The sequence below is a fragment of the Coniophora puteana genome (assembly GCF_000271625.1).
Source record: "Coniophora puteana RWD-64-598 SS2 unplaced genomic scaffold CONPUscaffold_1, whole genome shotgun sequence".
Taxonomy (NCBI): domain Eukaryota; kingdom Fungi; phylum Basidiomycota; class Agaricomycetes; order Boletales; family Coniophoraceae; genus Coniophora; species Coniophora puteana.
In genome coordinates this window covers 1,358,022-1,381,809 of record NW_006913053.1, presented here as the reverse complement: position 1 = coordinate 1,381,809, position 23,788 = coordinate 1,358,022, and the positions used below count along the sequence as shown (strand labels likewise).

Below are 23,788 nucleotides of genomic sequence, written 5' to 3'. Positions count from 1 at the left end.
GTTCGTCGTGGTGCTAAATTTGGCTCATTTCGAAGACGCTTCTTGCAACTGGAACGCCTCGACTACCTTGTCAGCCCATGGATTTTGGATTTTGAGAACAACATCTCCGCTAGTCTCCGCTTCTTTGGTGGCCTCTCGCCTTTGGCTTCTTTGCATGACCATGCTTACCTTGGTGATGGCGATCGCAGAACGTTAGAGGCCTTGTCTTGTGCCAATTATTTCTACAGCGTCCAGCTGACGCCACTGTCTTCCCCCTGTGAGCGAACGATGGATTTCTTGACGAACGTGCGTGTACGTCCATGCACTGACACCTCCAAGATACAGTTACGAGCTTGCTATCTTCTCGCTGGGCACTTCCCACCATCAAGTCAGGTCCCAGTGGCAGGAATAGGCTCCATTGACCCGATATCATGTGTGGACGTCCCCCGTTCTCGAAAGGCTAAATATCCTCCAGCCTTGAGACAGCTGTGCCTTTTCTGCCGGCGGAGCATACCTGACAGCTCGCCATGAACGAGAAAGTGCCCAGGACACCTTCGCTCCCTGAGCGAGACGCTGACTCGCCAGTCAAGTTAGAGGCAGATGCGCCTGCATCTCCTTCAAAGCGAGGGTTGGCATGTAGGTCTCGGTCTGGCTATTTTATTTTTATTTTTTACTTCAACTCATGGACATAGGTCCCGTCGCAAGCCTGCCATGTCTCGTTCTCGCTGGTTTGGCCTTCGTTGTCGTCCTCGCCCTTGCCCTCGGAGTTGGCCTCGGACTCGGACTCAAGCATCACTCATCTCGAACTTACGTTACAACAAATTCATCGTTTATTTTAGACCCTTCCTTTCAAATATCTAACGCGACTACAACCCGGTATTATGAGTGGACCGTTTCAGAGGCATCTGGGGCTCCAGATGGCTACGAGCGGACTATGCTTGTGGTCAACAGTAAGTGGTGCTATTTGCACAAGATTTTCGAGTTGAGCTCAAGAACTCGCGCAGATCAGTTCCCGGGTCCGCTTATCGAGGTCAACAGTGGTGACCAAGTTGTTATCAACGTGTTTAATAGCCTGCCGAATGGCACAACAATTCACTGGCATGGGCAATGGCAAAATGGCACAAATTACATGGATGGCACCAGTGGGGTGACGCAGTGTCCCATTCCTCCTGGCATGAACTACAGTAGGTTTCTAGACAACTTAGATTGACCCAAGCTGATCCCTCGCTTGAGCTTACCGTTTCACCATCGACCCGAACCAGTACGGCACGTATTGGTGGCACGCGCACGCTTCTACTCAGTATACGGATGGTATCTATGGTCCACTTGTCATTCACTCCCCCGCCGAACCTGTTTACGGGAGTTACGATCGAGAGGCCCTTGTTATCATGTCTGGTGTGTCCTACCCAGCTCCATAATGCGTGCGCTTTGCATGAGTTATCTGACTCGTTCTTTGGTTAGACTGGTATCACGATATGTCGTCTGGTCTCCTGACACAATACCTCAGTAATGCCGGGATTGATGACCAAAATAGCCCCATATACGACAACCCTGGCGCTGAGCCGCCCCCGGATAGCGGTCTCATCAATGGCCAGATGATTGGTTCATCGTTTGATTTCAAGCCTAACTTGCGCTACCGCCTACGCCTCATTAACATGGCCACCCTCACGGAATTTGTCTTCAGCGTGGACAACCACATGCTTGAGGTTGTCGAGTCGGATGGCACGAGTGTCGTCGGCGCTGCAGTTCATCGTGCCCCAATCAACGTCGCACAACGTTATTCCGTAATTCTAACGACGAACCAGACGTTGGGCTCGTACAATGTTCGTGCGGAGATGCAGGACATCTGTTACAAGCTAGACAACCCCAACTTGGATACGATGGTTCTCGGCACGCTAACATACGGAGCAACGGCTGTGGCAACCCCGAGCACGCAGAATTGGAACGATGCGTACCCTGGCGACTGTATCGACTTGAACGCAACGCAGCTTGTGCCTGTCATTGAGTCACCACCGCCAAACTCGACGATGACGGTCAGCGTTTCGATGTCGTTCCAGCAGACGTTTGCTTCGGGCGGTCAGGCAACATTAGGCTATATGAACAACACGAGCTGGGAAGCGGATAGTGCTGATCCCACCCTGATGCAGATGTATAAAGCGGGGGCGCAGACGAGTTTCAGCCAGAGTCAGCTGGTGGTCGTCAATGATGACATTCAGGTCATTGATCTGATCATGGATAACTACGATGACTCATCTCATCCGTGAGTACAGTTAGCCTTTTCTAATGTGTAGGCAATGTTTACTGATTGAGTTTGTTGGCAGATTCCATCTACACGGTCACACATTCTGGCTGTTGGGAATTGGCGATGGTTCCTTCGTGCCCGGTCAATCAGAGGTGTATTTAAACTACAACAATCCACCTCGACGAGACACGCTCACCGTCCCCGGGTACGGCTGGATAGCGATTCGGTTCATCGGCGACAACCCGGGACTTTGGGCGTTCCATTGTCACATCGGCTGGCATATGGCCGCTGGGCTATTGATGCAGTTCGCGAGCTTGCCGAGCAGGATTCAGCAGTTTAGCATACCAGATTACCTGGGCCAGCAGTGCTCTAGTCAAAGTGGGGGGACGATCTTGAACAGAGGGATCAGCATTGGTAGATGAGGACACTATTCACTGTTTTTTCATCTTCCTGGTTTTCATTTGTGTCGCATTTATGTCGTAGATATAATTGCATGTCATCGCAATGAAATCATTGTTAGTACCGACTGGATATCCTCTCACTACCGTAGTGCAGTAGACTTTCAACAGGAAAAGCATCCGTTAGTTGTCTTATCTAATCGCCATTATCTCTGGCCAACTTATGACCCGCGGGACGGATTCAAGCCGATCGTTCACCGATCCATCTCCTCCGCACCACCCACTTTCTCATAAAATGGCCGAGTCGAGTAAAAGAACGTACGTTCTGGCATCGAGAGCGTCCAAGCTTGCACAGATCCAAACCAACGCGGTCCGGGATGCGCTCGAGGCTGCATTTCCTGACAAAACATTCGCCACCTCCTTCATGACCACCGAGGGTGACAAAAACCAGTCCCAGGCGCTGTATCTGCTTGGGGGGAAAGCACTGTGGACCAAGGAGCTTGAGGTTGCTCTCAAAGACAATCTAGTGGACATCATCGTGCACTGCGCCAAAGACATGCCTACCGGTCTTCCTGACGGGTGCGAACTTGGTGCAATCTTGGAGCGAGAGGACCCAGCAGACAGTCTCGTAGTAAAGGAGGGACTACCGTACAAACGGCTGGAAGATTTGCCCGATGGAAGCGTCATTGGGACAAGTAGTGTCAGAAGAGTTGCGCAGCTACGGAAATCGTTCCCTAAGCTGGCATTCATGGATGTGGTGAGTTCAATGCACTTCCACTGAAAGCGCGCTGATCTAATCTTACAGCGCGGTAATCTGTAATGCACTTCTTGGCTTTCCATTGCTCAATGTAACTGACTGAGATAAAAGGGTAACACGTCTAGCAAAACTGGACGCGAAGGACGGTCCCTACGCGGCCCTCATTCTCGCGAAGGCCGGCATGGTGCGGTCAGGCTTGGGCGATCGCATCACACTGGACTTTAAACCACCAACACTCTACTATGCTGTTGGGCAAGGCTCCCTGGCCGTGGAGATTCGGACAGGTGATGATGAAATGCGGGCGCTGTGCGGAGGCCTTCTGCACCAGGAGTCGCAATGGAAAGTGTTGGCTGAGCGGGCGATGCTCCGCAAGCTGGAGGGAGGTTGCAGCGTGCCAGTGGGCACCTACACCGAATTGAGCGATATTGTAAGAGGGGAAGATGGCAAGATCGCTCATGCGTCTCTCAAAATGTCCGGAACGATTACTTCCATCGATGGCACGCAACATGTCGAAGAAAAAGTGCTAGCAAAGATCAGTAACACGTCCGAAGCGGAGCGAGTGGGAGCGCAGCTGGCAGAGAGACTAATTACCTCCGGTGGAGGGCCCATTTTACTGGCCATCACGGAAGACAGAGCACGACGCACCGGTGAAACAAAGACGGTTGCAGAAGGACAGAAAATTGAGGCAACAATGGAAGGTCAGACTGCATGATGATATTTGTATAATAGTCGTGTATACCAGCTACAGAACCAAAGCTAAGAGTTACGAAAGCCTGAGATAGGGAATTTTGGTTGAACCGCGAGGGATTAAGAGTGTGCATCGATGGCGTCGAGGGCGGGATGTATCTTGCGCACCGAAGGCAGGGGGTGCTGAATGCCCGTGAATCTGCCAAAGCGTGGTACAAGAGGTTGGTCTGCCTCCCCACGAGCGCCTAAGGATTCCTTGAAGAAAAGAGTAGGAATATAGGTGACTCTAAAGCGGGGAGGACAATGACATTGAAGAAATCGCACCTTATCCAACGGAGGGCTTATTTTATGAGACGGTTGTTGTGGGCTGTTTGGAAAACAGCCTGATTGGGAAGGGCATAACCTAGTATGCTCGATCGGGCACAGGATCGAGGAAGCGGACAACTCTTGGACTTGGACCGGCATGGCCTCCATCTCTGCGCGGCGCTTGAAGAAAGAGCTCACAGAAATCAACCACGAGGGCACGCCAACAGGTCAGTCCAATCTCAGAATGCGATCATAGGAACATCACCGAGAGCCTTGCTTCATTCTAGGTATTAAGCTCCTGAGCGCGGATGACTTCGAGACCTGGTTCTTCTCCATCGAGGTCCTCGGTAATACTCTATACCAGGTCTGTATACGGACGCTTCTCCGCATACCCCAGACGTTGACGCGAATTTCTTCCAGGGAGAAGTGTTCAAACTCATGTTCCGCTTTGACGGTCATTACCCAATTTCCTCCCCTGCTGTGCAATTTGTGGTAGATCAGACCCACCAGGCGCCAATTCATCCAGTGCGTGCTTGATCGATGTCATTTACAACTCTGACCACTCTGCAGCATGTATACTCTAATGGCCATGTAAGTAATACCCTGCTTATCGCTTCGTCCCATTCTGAGGCACAACAAGATCTGTGCCTCTATCCTCGGCAATGACTGGTCCCCAGTCCTCAGCGTCGCGTCCGTCTGCATCACTCTTCAGAGCATGCTCGCCTCGTGCAAGGTGCGTGTTCAACCGCGGGTCTGATGCATTTCTCACGCGTTTCATTAGTCTAAGGAACGGTATGTGTTCATGTCGATGCTAACGATTCCCAGCTCCCTAATCCATTGCTCAGTCCGCCAGACAACGATAGATATGTGGCACACGCGCCAGATAACCCAAAGAAGGTATGTGAGTCATGCCTATTCTCGATCGAGTACTGAGTGACCCGCAGACGCGGTTCCACTACGATGGTAAGTTTTTTTTGTTGACGCATGTGTAAATCTCAATGGTCTTGATTGCTGATTTGCCCTACTAGATGATACGTGAGTAGCTATCTTCATCCCCTTAATGTTGCTAAATATTTGATAGGGTGTAATCAGGTGTACTTTCTTGCATAGCAATGGACCAACCATTTTACTTTGTACCTATATCACATTTGCAGCAATCTCAGTGCATGAATCCGGATCCACGGGACTACAGTTACGCAAGCTCAAGTGATCGTTACCTACTGCCGTGAAAGGTCGTGACAGCCTGGGACGGGATGCGTCTTTTTACGACATCACTACATGTGGTACGGTGCGGTCGTTGGCTCCATTGCACTCACTCGAAGAAGGATCCGTTTTCTTTCTGAACGCAGAAACCCGTGGATCCGAGGTTTTGAATTCATGGTATTTACTCATGGGTTACGCTGAGCGCCTATCAACGACCATCTATTTACAAGACATGGGTTCGGTTGAGTTAGGGAGCTTCCCTTTCGCCTGCCTTAAGCTAGTTAAGGTACATCGCAAAAATGCCTTCGAAGTTTGTGAATTCTGTTCAAAGTCCCTTATAGCAACCTTGACATATCCATTCTTAACCAGGAACCCAGTGCGAGGGCTACCATCCTAGCGTATTGTGTACGTTCGATCATCGCTTGCAAACCTTTGGGGAAATACGGTGGGAGACGCGCTATAGCTTAACGGAAGAAAACATAACAACCAAAGATTTATGGCCACCTTCCATTAAATTGCGTATGATTATCCTGTAAACCATCCCATATAATAAGGGTCGTCGTAGAAAGTCATTAATCCGAGTTAGGCACATATGGTTCCACAAGCATCTTGCTAAACTCCTTGAGCTTCTGGGGCCCACGAACCTCCTCGGTAAGAAGGGGCAGTTGGATGATATGGAAGAATTCGTCATAGAGCTCATGGGCTTCGCCAAGGTATTTCTGTTGCATTTTCTGGCGCACAGTACAGTGCTCACAATTTGCAGCTGGAGAACGTTTAAGCTATTGGTACTGCAGAAGAATCAGAATTTACTCACAAGCCTTCGGGAAGAGCAACTGGTTGACGACGATGTTATGCGTGTCGATCTCGTACGCGGTCAACTCTTGGACGAGCCGTTCGGTCTCGTAAAGAGACAGGAACTCGGAGATGCACACGCAAACAAAAGTCGTCTTTTCCTGTAAAAAGTATCAATATCCGTCAAGGCAAATCATAAAATGGTATACATACAGGATCCTTGAATTGCGTGTTCACTTCGTTAATGACCGCGCGCATCGACTCTAGCTTGGCAAACATGTCTTCTTGTGAATCTTGCTGTCCGCCCATCATGCTGGACATCTGTTAAAGCTTCAGAATAGCAACAGTAAATCCGAAGAACCACCAACTTGTCTGATCATTGGACCAAACTGCCCACTCAGCGTGCTGAGTTTGCCGAGCGCCTTTTCGAGGACTGTAGGGAAGGAGAGGAAGCGAAGGGTGTGGCCAGTAGGTGCGGTATCAAAGACGATAACAGAATACTCCATCGACTTGACGTGTCTAGTTAAAGCTCAGCAATTGAGGCAATTGCTGGGCATTGTCGACTTACTTCATGATCTCAGCGAAGCTCATGGCTTCGTCTACACCGGGGATGGCAAATGCAAGGTCCTGCATCATCGAGCCCATCATCCCATTCGAGTCGGCTGCAAGGGTAAGACTGCTTTAGAGAATATATATGCAGACACCCCATATCATTCACGTACACTGCTCGACCATCTCCTGGATCGCGCTCGTCGGGTCGATCTCCATGGCAGATAGGTTGTCAAAGCCGTTGACCTTGGTTGCATCTTTGGAGAACTTCTGACCGAATGCATCTGACAGATTGTGTGCGGGGTCCGTGGACTGTGAGGTATTGTTACAGCGTTGCTTCCGAATATGCTAGATTCGAGCTTACGATCAGGAGAACAGACTCGCGACACTGGGCGAGCTGGATGGCAAGCGCGCAGGACGTGGTGGTCTTCCCTAACGAAAGAGATGTTCAGCGAAGTTAGGGCGGTATCGGGTCGAAAGAGCTTACCGACGCCTCCCTTGCCACCTACGAGAAGACAAACTAGTGAACAAACGTGGTGAGGGTTTAGTGAAGGATAGACGTGCCGCAAAAGATCCACTTGAGAGAGTGCTGATCAAGGACGTTCTGGAGGGTGGGAGGTAGTTCATCGGCCATCTTGTAATGCAGACGGGGAGAGAATGTTGAATGGGAAGTGAAGTACAGGGACTGGTTCTGATATTGTGCAAAGCAGGCAGGAGGACGCGTTACGCGACGGGAGTAAGCCAGTGACTTCTTTGAGCTCCGTCCACGTTCTACAACCCTCTGGAAATCAGCGGGGCATCTTGAAACGTAATCGCCTAGCTTCAGTCCTGCCTAAACGCTCTGATGGCCACGTTGACATTCCGAGGTATATGTCTGTCTGTGCAATGTTTACACTGAGGCCAATCGTCGACCAGCTTTGCAGCTCGCCAACGAGCAACGGAACGCATATGGGCTTCGATACAATGATTACACCAGATACAGGTACGTGTAATGTCATCCAGTCAATCCCAGTTCCAATACCAGTGATCTACAGAAAACATTGTGCCAATCGTACTCACCGACTTCGATCTACGCTGAAGATGACCCATGGTAAGGGCAGGGAGTTCAAGAAGCTGCCTCCCCTGACCCCGGAGAACATGAAGGATGCCCAGTATGTATCCATTATATGATAATACACTATCTCTCATATCTTCACTAGCCTCGAACTCCTTCTCTTGGAGGCTGAGCGCGCCTGGGCATACTCGCAAGACCTTCTTGCGCAATCCCGCGTCCCCGCAAACGACGATCACGCCGGCACACTCCGTCACAGTGCAACTGGTCGCTTCCGACGCGCTGTAAACTGGTCTACCCAGCTGCTTTCTTTCTGCCAGACCCTCTACAACCAATCACAGCTCTCTGCCGAATGTCTCCTCCAGGCGACGGTGTACACTTTGATTCTCAACGGCCGTTTCCTCCGCTATCGAGATGAGTTCGACGATGCGTTGATCCAGTTGGCAGTTGCGCGTAGTTTGTTGGACGAACTGGCCGCTCGGGCTGCCACCAGTCGCGATCAGGCGCTTGCGTCCGTGTTCGCCGACGAGATTGGACCTGAGATACGGTACTGCGCTCACGAGCTCGGCGACTCCAAGTCATACGAGGTCGATGCGATCGTTGCGCGTATTGCGGGCCAGCATCGAAATGAGATTGTCGAAGGAGGCGCTGCTTTGATCGCACAGTTCCAACAAGACTCAGAAGCTCATGGACGAGGTGAAGGCAGGAAGGAACTGAAGCCGTTGATTTGGGAAGGTCAGCCTGTACCTGTGCGCAACCCGGAGTTAGTGGATGTCCTCTTGAAGGTACAACAAGCGGAGGCCAAAATTGCCGACGCTCACAAGGATGCTGGCGCTGCTCCGAGAGCGAACAAGGGAAAGAAAGGTGTCGCTGCGTTTGATGCCGTGTTACTGGCCCTCAGCGATGCTGAAGACGTTGCGAGGAAGCTACTTGAAGCACAGCAGGTTAGTACTTACGTTTTTCTATGAGATATATCTTTGAGCGTCCTCCAGATAAGTGGTCTATCGAGCTCATCCGGCGCTGGCACTCGGGACATCCACTTTGTTCATGCCTACATCGTCTACCAGCTACTTTCACGGCGCACGCAACGTGATTTACTCCTAGTTTCTACCCTTTTGAGCACACAGCCAGCAGCCCCCAAACCACAGCGTGGTTCTGCACCAAAGCAAAGGAAGGAGCAGATTGACGTTCGCGTGTATCCGGCAGCCGTCAAGGTCCTGGATACGATCGTACAGAATCTCATCCAGATGCGCGACCTCAGCATCGTTGACGACAGCCCTGACCTGGTATCAGCTATAGAAGCGCGCCTCCTGTTCACCAAAGCCAGAAGATGTTTGCGACTTGCACAATGCTACGTTGCAGTCAAGAAGTACGGCGAGGCCCTTACGCTAATACAGCACGGCAACATACACCTTCGCGAAACGCGTTCCATTCTCAGCACCTTTGCCGAAGACCCACTGATCTCTAGTGGATCGCCGGTCTTCTACGTACTCGCAAAATTGGACATTGACGAGCTAGAAGCTCTGTTCGCAGAGGAGGCGCTGTCGTCCAAGAAAGACTGGTTCGCATACAACGGCGGCAAGCTGGATGGCGACAGCAAGACTCACAAGAAGCCACTCTTCTTTGATATCGCGCTCAACTACGTGCAACTAGACATAGACCGACTGCAGGAACGGGCTGGGAAGGCACCACCGCCTAGCCAGGCTGCAGCTAAACCTACCAGTGCACAAAAACAACCCGAGCCAGAGAAGAAGGCGCAGGCTCCCGTAAAGTCAAGACTGGAGGAACAGGAACGACCGGAAACTCCGGAACCTGCGGCTCCTGCCCGCGGCGGTTTGAGCAGTTTGTTAGGTGGTTGGTGGGGAAGGAAATAGTTGTGTGTATCATGTATCAAGAACATCACTACCACCACCATTACTTCGCATTGTTCTTGGGGAATTATCGTTGAGCTGCCTCCAATGCCCATCCTACACCTCATTGCGAATCAGGATCATAACGCAGCAGACAGGGATAAAGCCATAAAAATCCGAGATTATGCCGAAGGCAACCGTGACGCCGAGGCTACGCGACTGCACGCGTTCGAAACGTTATGGTTAACCGTGGAGAGACGTGTCATGAGATAACTTGGTTTTCATGTCGTGTCCTTCTCAATAGCGCACCTCATTGATTACTCACGAGTTCTGGACAATATTGTGCTGCCATATAAACTCTCCATCCTGGAATAGGGTATGCAGTGTTCACCGAATTTCCTCCTTCTCTGACCCGAGTCTGCGATCCTTTGACAACTAATTTGCTGACTGACATACATACTTATTATCATGAATCGCGATCTCCTTGCTCCTGAAGTCTACGTGGAAAGTCCTTCGTCATCTGTCTTTGACTTGTCTGTTCAACCAGTTAGCCAAACTCCTGACACCGTCCATAGCGGTCGTAACGGCTCTGGAGACAGACTCTACTCTGCCACACATATCGAACACGATACGACTGGCCACATCAGTTCCCGCTCAAGGTCTTCTATCTCCTACCTCATCGTCTCTGGCGGAACTGGGGGAAACAGCATCTGCGCTGCATTTGATAACGCGTGTTACGTCTTGCCTGTCTCTGATGACGGTGGCTCTTCCAGTGAAATCATCAGAGTACTCGGCGGACCTTCGATCGGTACGTCTCTTTTGCATCTCTTTCTACTTTTCATTCACTGCGAGTGCTTTCTTGAAACCACTGTAGGTGACATTCGGTCGCGACTTGTGCGACTGATTCCTCCCGCTCCCCCCTCTTCGCCTCTTGATGCAATCCGCAAGTTGATGTCGTATAGACTGCCAGTGGACGTGACCGAACGCGAAGCTCGCGACGAATGGAGGGATATCGTCGAAGGTACCAGCTCACTCTGGTCAGGTATCCCCAACGACCGTAAAGAGACTATTCGCGGTTTCCTCGTCTATTTCGAAGCAGAGGTCCTCAAGAGGGCCCACAAACGCTTCTCCTTCATCAACGGAAGGTCGGTCCACATCTCTTGTTCTAAAGGGCCCATATTTAGTCAGTCAAACCATAGTATTGGCAACTATTTTCTCGCCGGGGCTATGGGGTTTCTCCGCTCGTTGCCATCTGCGATCTTCTTGTTCTCTTCCATTACGAACAGCCAGGTCGGTCGGATTTAACATTCTTCGTCCGGCAACTAAGTTTGAACGCAACGCCCGTTGTGTTCCAATAGGCTAATATTCTTCCTGTCATTGTGACAAATCACACCGTCACCATCGCGGCCGAATTGGTTTGAGCAATCGTTTGTGTGACACCATTTTGAGACATTGACTATTATTCTGCTTCTAGGAGAATGGTTCCAAGTTGGTTGGCCAATGTGAGATATCACACCCAGTCGGACATAGCACGTCCGAATCGTTCGAACAAATGCAGAATAGCGGCGGGGACGACGACGATTCTTCTTTGGATGGCATCTCCGAGGACGGCATGGGTGAAGTCTTGCCCCAGCGCCAGAATGTCAAGTTCAGCCAACAAGAGAAAGATACCATAATCCCGCCACTGACATCTCGGATATCCAGTGTGTTCTAGTGCCACATTTACACCCAATTGACGAACCAGTTGACCAGAATTACATTATATCAACACGTATGGATCTGAGATCCATCCGGCGCCAAATCCCGAGTATCTCAGGAACATCTCCGCCTCCAACGTCCTGGTGTACGCGTGTGGATCCTTATGGACCAGGTCTGTGTGGAGGGCGCCAGTTGTTCATGTTTGTATGAACTAACTGCATCGGTCCTCATGGCATACATAGTATCATTCCCTGCCTTGCCTTACGTGGCGTAGGGCCAGCGATAGCCCGCTCCAATTCCCTGAGGGTGAAGATCCTTCTACGTGCGTGATAGAGTTGGCCCCCGGGGGATCGTTACTTATTCACAGCATTACAGTGAACTCGGAAAATGACCGCGAGACACCGGGCTATACCGCCGTTGACTATATCCAGTGAGTGTCCACCTCGAGATCTTCGAAATCGGGAGACGAGAACAAGCATTAGAGCATTCGCGTCCACCCTGAACGCCCAATACCAAAAACCTCCCTTTGGCCTTGGAAACGCCAACACCACGTACCCGGTATCAGCGTTTATTACGCACATGGTTTACCTTGAGGGAACACATGTCGACGTGGATGTCAATGCCGTCACGGTATGCCTTGTCAAATGCCTTGATATACTCTTATCAATGATCACGTCGTTACACCACTCAGGCACTTGGTGTAAAATGCATAAAAATCAGTGGGCCGGGCAATAGCCCTGGAAAACCCCCGCGTTTCGACGCCAAGGCTGCTAGGAAAGGTGTTGAGCTTGTATTGAGTCAACTCAATTGACCAACTAGAGCAAAGCCGATAAGAAACAGGAAGTCGTACTAAATCTGATTATATACTATATTAACCGGAAGAGTCTCCAGTGTTGCGAATAGAAATACAGTCCTAATGCCAAAATGAACCAGGAAACCAATGCGATGTATCCAAATAAAGACATAAAATAGGGAGCAGAAAAGTTCACTGAGAAAAGGAACATCAGTCAAATTGTGGTCAGTAGCAAGTGGAAACTTACATAGTACTCGATCTCCAGCTAAAGTATTTTGTCAGAGACAAAGCTGGCAAGGAAACTATGGAACGTACGAATAGGAAAGCGACCTTGTGAGGCCAGAGAATATTCAATCCGGCGGGGTTGTATATTTCTCTATTGAGCCTGTCTATCTCGGATCGAAGACGTCGCATCTCCTAAGACTGTGTCAGTAAGGGATTATAACATGTATGGCAATGTAGCGACATGCCTTGTCGTAATGAGATGTCATGATGAGTGTTGATAAATGAAAGGTGAAGACGGCGATAAAGTTATAGATAAAGGCGTGAGATATGCTATGAGCTGAATACAAGACTTCATTAATGGTGTTGATAGACTCCAAGAATTGTGTGGGCGTTATCTATCGCAAATCAGCTGATTAAGAAACAAGGATAGACGTGAAGAACGCACTCGGCCCTCGAGCTCAAGAGGGTATACGGCTGTGAATTGTGGCAACTCGCCCCCGCTATAATCTCGTTCTATTCTAAACATTTCGCGAGGGTGGTGAACTCCGATGTGCCCAGAGGGTTTCGTCCCGTAAGCAGAATCTACCGAGGGAGGTCCATAATAGTAAGCTGAACGGGGTATCAATTGCTTTTTCTTCCTGGTGTTTGGGCGACGTGAGAGTCAAAGCGTGTCAGCGACGAAGATGGAGTAACGCACGCCTTCTGTTGGGCCGAACCAAAGGTCTTGGAGTTACTCGACAGCGTCGCATAGCAGTCGCCCGACATATGGTCGTTGTTACCAGCTGGCGGGTCGACGAGATCCCATGGCTGGGGTGATGGTGGCTTGAACTCGAGTCGAAGATCCCCCGGTTTACTGTTCTGGCGAGACGACTGACCGGGCTTGAACTGGTCCCCTAATGGGTGCCAATTGTTCGCGGTGTCCCTCTCCTCGACAGCGTGCCCATTTTGTCCGTGTCCATAGGATGCTATGTCATCGTGTTCTGTGATTCCTCTGCCTTTCTCTTCGGTTGGAGTGCGGGTAAGAGGGGGGCTGGGAGGAAGATCAGATGGGAAACCTGGCTTTCCAGTGCGCTCAGGAGGTTCCAAACGGCTGAGGCTCAGTCGATGGTGATAGTTGATACCGTCATCACCGTCGTCCCCATAGTCATGAGTGGGCGAGGAGATCTCGAAGTGGGTTGAAGCAGGTGAGAGAGGATCTTCGGGTTCAAGTTCACTGTCGGTTGGAGCAGGAGAAGGAAGGGAGTAGGAGACACCTTGGAGGGCTATGTCACCTGCCGTCATGACGAGAGCATAGAACGGCGGAACAAACAAACGCAGAGGAAAGTCAAGCGAGGTCAAGAGCCCACAACCTCTGCAAGCCGCGGGCCGAAGCACGACAGCACCGCCGGATTCAAATTGGTCAATAACCGCGTTTTCGGCCGGTAGACGTTTCCCACATCAATTATACCGATTCCCCGACTCTTAAGCAACACATGTTAGAGGAGAGAAACAAAATGTATTAACAGGCGTGGGATGTGCAGACTGTGGTTTACAAAATACCTGACAGATACCAAAACATGCGGCATAACGGTCATAACAAAGCGGACGGGTTCGAACACACAAAACATGTAACGACTGTCAGATCGGTCATTGGTAAGCAATAATGTCCAACATCTATGGGCTCGGCGGCTTCTTGTCTAGCACACGCGACGCAGTAGGAGAACCTCCTGACTTCGAATTTGGCGAGGCAGACGCCCGATTGATCACCTCCGACAACTTTCCACGCGAAGGTGGTGAAGTTGACTGGGGAACGTCCACAGCCATGCGCTCCTCAGTAGGAGATGGTGCAGTTGAGGTAGTAGGAGAGAGGGTCGTAATCGGAGGGAGATTGATAGAAACACCACTAGCCTGTCCATTTGGACGAGGATGGGGAGGCAGCATAGTAGCCAGCGATGGAGGACTAGCAGCAGGGTAGGTGTGTGCAGACGTCGGCTCGGGTTGTGCCCGAGACTCAGGTGAATGTGATGACGGCTGTGTGCGGAATGGTATAGGAGAAGGACGTGATGAGGGAACGGGTGTGTGTCGGTCTCCTGATGGAGATGACGCACTTCGTTTATTTACATCTACCCTGCTGCGTTTCGTGTCCATGTCGTCAGGCCCCGGACTCAATGGGCGCTTCAACGTCCCCGACGTTAGAAGCGGGGAAGCCCTACTACGGGTAGAGGAGACTGATTCCCGATGCGAAATACCTGGTCGAGGAGACGGGTCAGCGCGACGACTCCCGCTTGAAATGGTGGGTGAGTGCATAGCGGCATCCACGCCAGGGCCGTTCATATCTAGAGCCCTGGCTTGCGACAAACCGACTAGGGCATCTGCGACACCTTCATCGTAGTCCTCGTCAACGACTCGAGAGGGTGGGCGAGGAGTCGCACCAGTGGGAGAGGGCTGCACAGATCTACTTGACGTCGCAGAGCTTGATGCATCGTGCACCACTACCGGACCCTCCTTGGCAGGAAACTGCGCAACCTTGAAGGGAGGCCCAGAGGATACAGAGCTCATCTCGCGACCTTGATCGTCCTTACGCTTTTGGCGACGTTTGCGTTCCTTCTTGGCCCCGTTCCCGTCAGTGGACATGCCTTCTACAGACTGGGCATCAGCATCCCTGTCCTTTTGGCTCCGTCGCTTCGTCTTGGGGTCGACCATCCCGGAAGTAAGGTGCGGGCTCTCAGATGTGCGGCTGTTGTTGTAATGCGGGGGAGGAGCAACTGGCCCCTCAGGCGATCCAGCAAAGGTCATTGATGCCCTCCTTTCCTGACCACTTTCGTAGCCTCTGGAATCGCGAGCATCGTATCGGGCTGGGTCGTAGCGGCCACGGTGTCCATTCTCCGGCGGCGGCGGTGGCGGCGGCGGCGGCGTTGAGCGGTGGCCAGATGCCCTATAATGCCAATGTGGACGAGACTTCGGCGACGACATCACAGGCGACGGATAATAAGGTTGCTGTGACGGGTGAGATGTATATTCCGGTCGCTCGCGTCGCAGATCCCTGTCCCAGTCCCGGTGGTGTTCGGGTGGGGGAGCTCGTCGTTCCCAGCCCACGTCTGGATCGACTGGGCGACCGTCACGCGCATATGGCGGAGGAGTGCGTGCACCACCCTGTGCAGGCCCAACAGGTGGGCGAGCAGCGGAAGGATGGGCAGCATACCCGTAAGGGGAACGGGCGCGAGGCGGAGGGGAGGCAGATGGTGAAGGAACACGAAGAGGCCCACGAGGAAGGTATTCCTGGTGCTGGCCAGGCCCATGAACTGCTGAATGGCGAAGTTCCTCAGGAGGTACTTGTTGCTGAGGAATAGGATGGTGAAGCAGCAAATTCTGATGACCGGCGGGGCCACGGCTGGGTCCGTCGCGACCAGGGCCCGGAAACTCACGGGGGTGCGGCGGGCGGTCAACTTCCATTGGTGCCAGAGGAGTATGAGATGGAGCGTGGCGCGATTCATCGATGATGACCGGCGGGGGTGGTCCACCTCGGAACGGACCTGGTGAAGATCGTGCTGCAGGAGGCGGAGGCGGAGGCAAGTGAACACCATCGGAGGGGCCCCTCGAGTCGCTGCGGAAGATAGGACGGTTGGCCGAGGATTGAAGCATAAGAGGTGGCCCTGTCAAACCAGGAGGAGGGACGACAGCGCTGGCATAAGCAGTCGGATGGACATCTTGTGGACCCGGTGCTGCTGGCAACTGGCCGCCAGTTGCCTGTGCATTCTTCAGGAGCTGGAGGCGCTGAGCAATTAGAGGATTACTAGGGTCCAACTCGCTGGCTCGGGCGTATGCGTCGATAGCGTCAGAGATCTGGTTGTTGCAGCTTTCATAGAGGCTACCCAGATCAAACCAGACCTCGGAAATGTACGGGTTGATGCGGATTGCTCGAGAGTAGGCGTCCAACGCATCTCTGAACTGGTTAATTTGAAAGTACAAGACACCAATAGAGCACCAGAAAGTGGGGTTGCGTCCGTCGCGATATACGGCCTGCTGATAAGCCTCGTACGCCTTGTTGTACTTCTGGCCAGCCATATAGGCCCGACCCAACAGATACCAGCTCTGAGCGTCCGAGGGATCTTTGACACATTTTAGAAAAGAAGAGATGAATCACAACAAGGGACATACCGGCTTCGAGACTCTTGGTTAAGTACTGGACGGCCAGTTCCTGATTTTGGAAAGAGGACCCATCCTGGTGGTAAAGCCACCCGAGCTGTTGGAGGACCTTTGCATGTCCGGGGTTATCGGCGACGACGCGTTCGTAAGCGTCCTTAGCACGAACATGCTAGAAAGAATCGAAAGGGAGGTCAGCTAGAATAAACGTATGTGTAAGCAAACACGAACATCTTTTTGCTGTTCATAGACGTGGCCGATTTGGAACCATATGTCGGCGTGTGCTAGAGGAATGGGAGGGTTTCGAAGGATGCGATCGAAGCAACCCAGGCTCTCGTCGTATTTGCCCTGTTGCTTGTAGATTATGCCGAGGCGGAAGAGTATCTCGTTGGCCTTGTCAAAGTCCAAATCTAGTTTTGAATGGAGTTAGGCGTGGGGTGTGGTGAACACGAGGGTGACAATCTCACCTTTCTCCATCTTGAGCACGGAGGCGAAGGCCTCTTCTGCGTGGTCGAGGGAACCGTAGCGGTCGTACAAAATGCCGATCCCGTACCAGAGTTTGGGATCCTCCTAACAGAGAAGCAGAAAAATAAGCTTTGGGGCACAGAGTGTAAAGAACAAGAGCTTGCCTTCGGATTCGGCAGGAGGTAGAGCGCCTGCTGGTATGCGGCGTATGCCTTCTGCAGATCGTCCTGCATCAAATAGCAGTGGCCTACGCAGAAGCCATGTCAGACAGCCAAGACAGAAGGGAATGTTCAACAAGCGTACCGAGTGCGCTCCACACTTCGCCGTTATCTTCCTGCATCGAGATTACTCGTTGGAAGTATTCAATTGCCTGCGAGCAAACACAGCTTGACGTCAGCACTCGAAACTCCCACATCAAAGATCTTAGATCGCTCGAGATCTCGAGCGATTTCGTCCCGATCGGAGCACTTCGGTAGAAACCGGAATTGGTAACGAATCTTCCACTCACCTTTGGGTAGTTTTCTTTGATCCGAGCGATACCGGCTACTTGGGTCAGCCCTGGCAGGGACATCGGATTGTGCCGCAATGCATTCTCGTAGGCGCTGATGGCATGTTCAAGGTCGTTCATTTGCTCCGCCACACGCCCTGGGAAAAAATGCAGAGTTTAGCGACGCGGACTTACAATTTAGCTGGTTTCGGAGATACCGCACTCACCAATTAACAGCCAAGTTTGTTCGTTCGCCACCGCAAGCTGGTGGATGACGCTACTTGGTTTCGGTGCTACCCCATTGGACGGCGGCGCATTCGGAACTACGGCCGGTGAAACGATATGCGCAGACGGGGGATGTGGGGGGCCGTGTGCCGAGCCATTCGAAAGCCCGCCTGGAGTCGTCGGGATAGGTACTCCACCGTTCAGGTGAGCTGGGTGGCCAGGCGGGGGAGGAGGATGGGTCAGGAGGGGATGGGGGTGCACGCCAGCCGGGGGAGGCGGGTCGTGCATGCGAACGTCCCGGTCAGACTGACGGGGCATATGTCTGAGCGACATCGCGCTACAAGGGGACGTGGAAGCGAGGAGGGGAGAAAAGTCATCAAGCCGTGTTGTATGGCGATATATATACGAATTGGCGGGAGAGGAGATCAGGGCCCTAAGCACCCCAGTCGCACGATCAAAGGCGATCAGTAGAAGCAAAGATGTAATCTGAGCCTGATTTGAATTTGCACCGATATGACATCCTTCCTTCGTTCCAAAGCAGCCGACGCGTGCCTTCACCTGCCATTTCCGTCACGTTGCCGCTGTCCGTCGGCTACTGCGTGTCATCAATTTCCATCCAGTAACGTTGTCCTTTGGGCATGTGGAGTCGCGTGGAAGCATGCCAAACTCGGGTCTCGCGTGAGCCAAAGAGCTTAACGGACATCTCCCGCAGCTCAATTTGGACGCGGCTTCGGCTTGTTCTTGTCTGTGACTCCCTCCGTTCAATCTTACAATAGCATCTGATTCAAACCTTTGAATGAGTGAGGTCTGCGTGCTACCCGAAGGGAGCTATTGATCATCCTTGTATAGGGCGGCTAGGACGGAGCCCTTGTATAATGGCGTTGTCGGTCAGTTTACGGCAGTCACTAACTACGTATTGAAATAAGTAACAATTTCGCTGCTTTGCGGGTGCGAGATCTCGGGGTACCGATTTGATGGCCTGCGCCGAGGCTGGGGTACCGACTTGCCCTTAACTCGACGCTGTCAGTCTAGACCCCACAATCAACGTATCCAGGGTTTTGCTGCTTCCGTGTATGGAAGCTTTGTGACTAAGCCGTCACTTGGTTGTCCAGAAGCTATCAGGAACACCGTCTTGACCATAAATGGAGGACCCTCCGTAAGGTCTGGAAATTCAGATTCGCCTTCAAACTTTAATGTCGGAGTTTCGGCTGAATCTGAAGTCTGAAGATACAGACCTGGGAATTCCGTAGGGTCAGTGGTCAAGGCACTTCATGGCAAGGGCAATGTCAAAGGAATGAATTGCCAAGTCGTTGCTTCGTTCATTACCCGGAGCGGATCTGTCGCGGAACGTCAAGTATGACATCGGCTATTGGTTTGAAGACAACTTTGAATCTGGAGGAGGGGAGTACCCCCCTCCTCCAGATTTTACGTTTGAAGACTGCTCGAGCTGACGTCGGAGTTGAAAAATGTTCATTTACCAGACAAGTTGACAACGGCATTTCGGCATAACAAGGTTTGAAGACGAATCTGAAATTTCAGACGTTACGGAGGGTCCTCCAATAGCTTGTCCGCTGCCATGATCGAGTAGGTTTGCTTCCCTTCAACTGTCAGTCCGTAACAGCAATGAAACCGGCTGATCGTGAACGTAATCTAGCAGCGATCAAATGCCTACGTTGGCGGACCGCCGACCTTCCACTGAGCGCTCAATGGCATATGATATATCGGTGATGACCAGCTGGCAGGTGGCGATCCTTAACAAGCGAAACCAAGGCTGCGGTAGGCTGCGGTCAGAGTGCACTTCCTGGAGTAAGTACTGCCACCCACATCTCCATCCTGGTGATGCAGATGTGACCTGCGATGCCTTCAGAACGAAGTACCATCGCCACTCTGTTCATGTCCGGTGACGCGGAGTGTGAGCCTAGGGCAGGCCCTATTTCGCACCCTTTTCCACGTCATGGTATGTAGCCAGCTTCGAGAACGCGCTTCAACGTTTAACGGACCCTGCCTTGGCAAGGTATGTAACCGAGCCTGTCAGAAAGTTGCTCTGAAAAGGTGCAACCCTGTTGGACAATTGCCGGGTTTTCAAGGAGGCCGTTTGTGACGGATAAGCTTTTCCGATTTGGCAATCCAATCTCGGCCGCATCAGAAGGAACAAGTGGCAAGGTCCTTTCCCCGAGCCTTCTCAAATTAAACAGCGCAACCACGAAGGTTGGACAAAACCATGAGGCATGAGATCAGACCCACACCCACACAAGCTCTAAAACACGGGTATTAAAAGGTAACATAGTATTGCAACCGAGGCGGCCGGAGAAATCACCCCCTTCGCACTGCGGCACTGGGTGGCGTGTTGAAGTGCGCGTCGCTCCTCGCGCTCGATCTCAGAACGATTTTCAGGCTTCTCGGACCGATCTACTAATAAGTAAATTGAGACCAATAGACTCGCAGCCGCACATGTGGTAACCATTCAAATTTAAAGAGTCCACCGCCATCGTTCCCGGCACCGGACCTTGTTGGACAGAGCTCCATGCACCAGACCAATTGATTTTACGCACAACGGTGTCGATAAAGGGGCTGTCTGTTGACTGGATTGCCGAGCAGCGAACCAGGGCCATCTGACAGCTCTTTGACAGGTGGCTGTGCTGTCTGGGACCAGTAGACTGGTTTGCAGGCTTGCATATATCTGTCAGGCGTCTTCGGCACTTAGTTCAACAGGACATATAGCTGGCGAATCAGACGATGTGGAAAACGGTAAAGCAAGCGGTGATACAACGCATGTGAGTATCTGATAGCTTCGGTCACTCCCTCCCAGCGAAACTCCGCGGAACGATTACGGTGAATGGCTCACCCACGGGACGGGAGAGAGGAAGAAGGAGCTGTGCTTAAAACAAGACAACGTCCTCGGCAGCCATCGTTACCGCCACTCGATTTAGCCAGATTCATACTCGAGATAGCAGGCCGAAAGAGTACAACGTCGGCCTGATGCGGTGATCCCGGTGCAGTGGAACCTTCTGTGATGAAACTGCGATGCAATATGAAGACGCAGCATGACATCTGACCGCTCGAAAAAAGGGAATGGTAATATTTTGTTAGGTATCATAGTAAAATTAATGTGGACATCATGTGTCATATATTCTACCTGACAAGGAGTAGGCTGGTTTAGATGGATCAGGCACCACCTAAGAACGCGGGACTGGCGGAGAAGGAGACAGGATAAGCTTAGTAATGTAGAATTCGGTGGCTAAGAAGTGGGCCCCTGAGGCCTCAGGTTGAAACCGAGAAGATCAAAGGTAGACAATTGTGGGAAAGGTCTAAATTCGAAAAGGTGGGCGCTGTTGGAAGCCCACAGGAGATTCTGAGAGAGATTCAGATGAGATTCGCCGCGCGACGATCGATGAGCTCAGCTGATTTGACTATGAGCATCTCGGGGGGAATAGGGAGATGGAACGGAATGGTTGCCAACGGTCCTTTGTTTGGTCTTGTTTGGTATTATCAGGAGCCTTGCGCTTCTGCTAAGGTTGCTGTACAAGCACGGTTGGCAGGCTTGCGGGTGTACACCGATCGTCGAGATGACTCGTCAGTACCAGCCTTTGTGTTCTTTCGTGCTTCTAATGTTTGTTTAGGGGGTAATCAACGCGATACGGATCGCGCCAAGGCGCAGAAGAAGGCCGCTGCACAAAAGTCCAAACCAAAAGAAAGTGCAACCAACCTAGCAAAACGCAGAGAAGCGTGAGTATCTGTATCATGGGATCTTTCACCACATCGATCCTCACATCTCTCAGGGATGCTGAGTTGCTGAGAGCAAAGCAAAAGGTTCGTCTCCCGGTTCGTCCAAGAACGCAGTCTCACGTCTCCAACAGAAGAAGGAGGAGGAACGCACTGGTGGCGAAGCGGGAGATAAAGGTGGCGGGGGGAAATAACTTTGTGAATTTTGTTTTGCCACGCGGGATGATGGCCATGCCCAGTGCCCACAGACGTTTGTTTCTACCCCGAGGAATCTCCAACTCTGCTTCTTCATTGTTTAGGTCTAAAGCCTTCTCGTGGCTTCAATGTTTCAATCCAAGAATATGCCGGTTTCTTTTTTCATGTTTGTCCTGGGTTTAAAGTCTTCCTGTCGAAAATTGACTTTCATCTGTTCAATTCAAGTTGAGGCGAGTCCTCGTGTGTTTCTTAACTCTCTAAAGCCGCGTAGCCAACATGTTCCTGCGACATCGCCCACGATTAAGCTGTGATAATCAGGGCTTTCTTCAAGTCCATCGCGGTTTCGCAGGCATAGGTTGAACTCAACGAGATCCATCCGCAGTAACAGTTGTCCATGTATTAATTAAACCAAAAAACGGAACGTGATAACGTTAACATGAGTACATCGACCACAACTACCAGCCCATCGGTCAGTTACTCTAAGCATGAAAAAGATAGGCGCGCTGCTACTATGTAGCACCAAACAGCCGGGTTATTGTATTTTGATCGCCCGCCCCCCTTCGAGACGCCGTCTTCGTGAAGCTATTTCTGACGCTTCGTCACCTGTGTCTGATAGATGGTGCCATGATGGGTGTGAGTTGATGTGACTAGGGGCAAATGGTATTGAGGGAACAGGATATGGGTGTTGGGCCTGGTCATTTCCACGATGACGAGAGCGATATAAAGATAGGAGCGCGTTGACGAATACCGTGAGGAAGGACAGCGACGTCAGGGTGAATGCCTTTTACAAACCCTTCAGCGATGCGTATGGAACGGAACGAAGCATTGATACTAACCAATGTCTTCCAGCTGATGGGCTCGACGAAGCCGTTGACGACCTCTGCGATCATCTCGGCACTGACCCTCGCCCGACCGACCACGGTTGGGTCACGGTTCATGCAGGTCTCCCATGCACCACATTGCCGAATCATGGCAGGAATAGGACTTGTTGCACAGAGGTTGTTCTTATAGTGGGAGGCACAGAGTGCGATCTCTTGGACAATGTCTAAGACGTCTGTCAGCACAGTAGGCAGGCACTCGGCGCTGAATGTGATGCTCACCCATGGAGTACTCCGATATCCGATGTTCCACATCGCGTTGCACCGTCAGAATGAACTGGAGAAGCAGGTAGAGAAACACCAGGACCAACGACAAGTTGAAGAAGAATTGCAGATAGCTTTATCGTTGATCAACGTCTGGAACGATGCAGTCACTTGACCTCACTCACCCAAGGAGAACATAAGGTCTGTCTGATGGTGATGAGGGGGTGGAAGGAAGGTTGAGCGTATAGTGATTTGATGTACGGTGTGTCACAGAAGCTTCTCGATCCAGATCGTCCTCTTGTCCATCACTCTCGTCAGAGACTTCCACACCGTTATTAGTTCGAGTGACAACTGGCCGGCCCTTTCCCCGAGTTCTGCGTCGATAAAGACGTTGAAGCGCACCGTTCGAGACCTCTCGAGTCGAAGAGGCCTCGCTCTCCTCTGCATTGAGTTCCGCCTTGGGGTCCGTCCTGGGTTTCGGAGGGCTAGCCTCGGTCATGTCGACATCTCGAGCCCCGTCTGGTGTTTTCTGGTGTGACAGGCCAGGCGGACAATCCCAATGATATGGCTGGGCGGTTTGTCTGTATGGCGTTTCAAAGGGATAGGGTCCAAAGTTATTGCCAAACCTTGGTATGTCAAGGGGAGAGCTCAGGGATTTGGTAGGTGTGTTAAGTTCATTGAAAGAACCTGGCAGCTTGACGTCAGTGAGCGTACATCCTTCTCACGAAGAGACGGTTACGTTTGCGTGGGGTGTCAAGGTTGGGTGAGGACTGGGCCCAGGCAGGTGTGACGCTACTTCTGTTGGTGAACTCAAAGTCCATCGGGGCCTCAGTAGACCTCTGACGGGCGTTCATTTCTGAGCGCAATGTCTTGAAAGAACATGTAAAGCATATGTCAATGGCTAGGTATCTGGATATATACGACATACCAAGATATAATATGATGATTGTGGAGTTGAC

The 23,788-nt window shown here is 51.6% G+C and overlaps 10 protein-coding genes across 10 annotated transcripts; 6 read left to right on the top strand and 4 right to left on the bottom strand.

The window, feature by feature from the left end:
• Positions 1-661: 661 nt before the first annotated feature.
• Positions 662-2,643, top strand: Cpmco1 (multi-copper oxidase; the record flags this gene model as incomplete). The annotated part of the gene is made up of 5 exons (XM_007764403.1): positions 662-929; positions 984-1,163; positions 1,213-1,374; positions 1,441-2,239; positions 2,301-2,643. 5 exons carry the CDS (start codon positions 662-664, stop codon positions 2,641-2,643), a joined length of 1,752 nt encoding a protein of 583 aa, XP_007762593.1.
• Positions 2,644-2,890: 247 nt separating this feature from the next.
• CONPUDRAFT_133778 (porphobilinogen deaminase) lies at positions 2,891-4,157 on the top strand. The gene is made up of 3 exons (XM_007764985.1): positions 2,891-3,376; positions 3,425-3,435; positions 3,488-4,157. Exons 1-3 carry the CDS (start codon positions 2,915-2,917, stop codon positions 4,086-4,088), a joined length of 1,074 nt encoding a protein of 357 aa, XP_007763175.1. The 5' UTR covers positions 2,891-2,914; the 3' UTR covers positions 4,089-4,157.
• A 361-nt stretch (positions 4,158-4,518) lies between these two features.
• CONPUDRAFT_78705 (UBC-like protein) lies at positions 4,519-5,545 on the top strand. Its single transcript, XM_007764558.1, has 9 exons — positions 4,519-4,596; positions 4,657-4,733; positions 4,790-4,894; positions 4,940-4,960; positions 5,010-5,102; positions 5,151-5,161; positions 5,215-5,266; positions 5,314-5,332; positions 5,444-5,545. Exons 1-9 carry the CDS (start codon positions 4,527-4,529, stop codon positions 5,455-5,457), a joined length of 462 nt encoding a protein of 153 aa, XP_007762748.1. The 5' UTR covers positions 4,519-4,526; the 3' UTR covers positions 5,458-5,545.
• Positions 5,546-6,144: 599 nt separating this feature from the next.
• CONPUDRAFT_44597 (anion-transporting ATPase) lies at positions 6,145-7,547 on the bottom strand (the record flags this gene model as incomplete). The annotated part of the gene is made up of 9 exons (XM_007764262.1): positions 6,145-6,335; positions 6,387-6,525; positions 6,578-6,685; positions 6,733-6,883; positions 6,933-7,026; positions 7,087-7,225; positions 7,278-7,345; positions 7,405-7,418; positions 7,474-7,547. 9 exons carry the CDS (start codon positions 7,545-7,547, stop codon positions 6,145-6,147), a joined length of 978 nt encoding a protein of 325 aa, XP_007762452.1.
• Positions 7,548-7,648: 101 nt separating this feature from the next.
• Positions 7,649-10,145, top strand: CONPUDRAFT_94646 (uncharacterized protein). Its single transcript, XM_007764984.1, has 5 exons — positions 7,649-7,779; positions 7,829-7,895; positions 7,948-8,064; positions 8,113-8,908; positions 8,957-10,145. The coding sequence occupies exons 1-5, from the start codon at positions 7,758-7,760 to the stop codon at positions 9,836-9,838; spliced, it is 1,884 nt and encodes a 627-aa protein (XP_007763174.1). The 5' UTR covers positions 7,649-7,757; the 3' UTR covers positions 9,839-10,145.
• A 71-nt stretch (positions 10,146-10,216) lies between these two features.
• CONPUDRAFT_94643 (UPF0052-domain-containing protein) lies at positions 10,217-12,700 on the top strand. The gene is made up of 11 exons (XM_007764983.1): positions 10,217-10,622; positions 10,689-10,959; positions 11,014-11,104; positions 11,173-11,229; positions 11,289-11,517; positions 11,567-11,684; positions 11,755-11,834; positions 11,888-11,942; positions 11,995-12,142; positions 12,204-12,529; positions 12,588-12,700. The coding sequence occupies exons 1-10, from the start codon at positions 10,283-10,285 to the stop codon at positions 12,321-12,323; spliced, it is 1,509 nt and encodes a 502-aa protein (XP_007763173.1). The 5' UTR covers positions 10,217-10,282; the 3' UTR covers positions 12,324-12,529; positions 12,588-12,700.
• Positions 12,701-12,921: 221 nt separating this feature from the next.
• On the bottom strand, positions 12,922-13,086 carry CONPUDRAFT_44902 (uncharacterized protein; the record flags this gene model as incomplete). Its single annotated transcript, XM_007764287.1, has 1 exon — positions 12,922-13,086. A coding segment is annotated over one exon (165 nt), but the record flags the coding sequence as incomplete, so codon positions are not given.
• A 3,083-nt stretch (positions 13,087-16,169) lies between these two features.
• Positions 16,170-18,117, bottom strand: CONPUDRAFT_46115 (TPR-like protein; the record flags this gene model as incomplete). Its single annotated transcript, XM_007764381.1, has 8 exons — positions 16,170-16,618; positions 16,668-16,824; positions 16,884-17,062; positions 17,120-17,219; positions 17,258-17,364; positions 17,421-17,487; positions 17,626-17,762; positions 17,832-18,117. Coding segments are annotated over 8 exons (1,482 nt in total), but the record flags the coding sequence as incomplete, so codon positions are not given.
• Positions 18,118-21,383: 3,266 nt separating this feature from the next.
• CONPUDRAFT_78698 (uncharacterized protein) lies at positions 21,384-22,124 on the top strand. The gene is made up of 4 exons (XM_007764557.1): positions 21,384-21,402; positions 21,450-21,555; positions 21,609-21,639; positions 21,687-22,124. The coding sequence occupies exons 1-4, from the start codon at positions 21,396-21,398 to the stop codon at positions 21,744-21,746; spliced, it is 204 nt and encodes a 67-aa protein (XP_007762747.1). The 5' UTR covers positions 21,384-21,395; the 3' UTR covers positions 21,747-22,124.
• Positions 22,125-22,279: 155 nt separating this feature from the next.
• Positions 22,280-23,650, bottom strand: CONPUDRAFT_44919 (uncharacterized protein; the record flags this gene model as incomplete). The annotated part of the gene is made up of 5 exons (XM_007764288.1): positions 22,280-22,528; positions 22,584-22,792; positions 22,848-22,963; positions 23,015-23,516; positions 23,569-23,650. 5 exons carry the CDS (start codon positions 23,648-23,650, stop codon positions 22,280-22,282), a joined length of 1,158 nt encoding a protein of 385 aa, XP_007762478.1.
• Between the last annotated feature and the right edge of the window lie 138 nt (positions 23,651-23,788).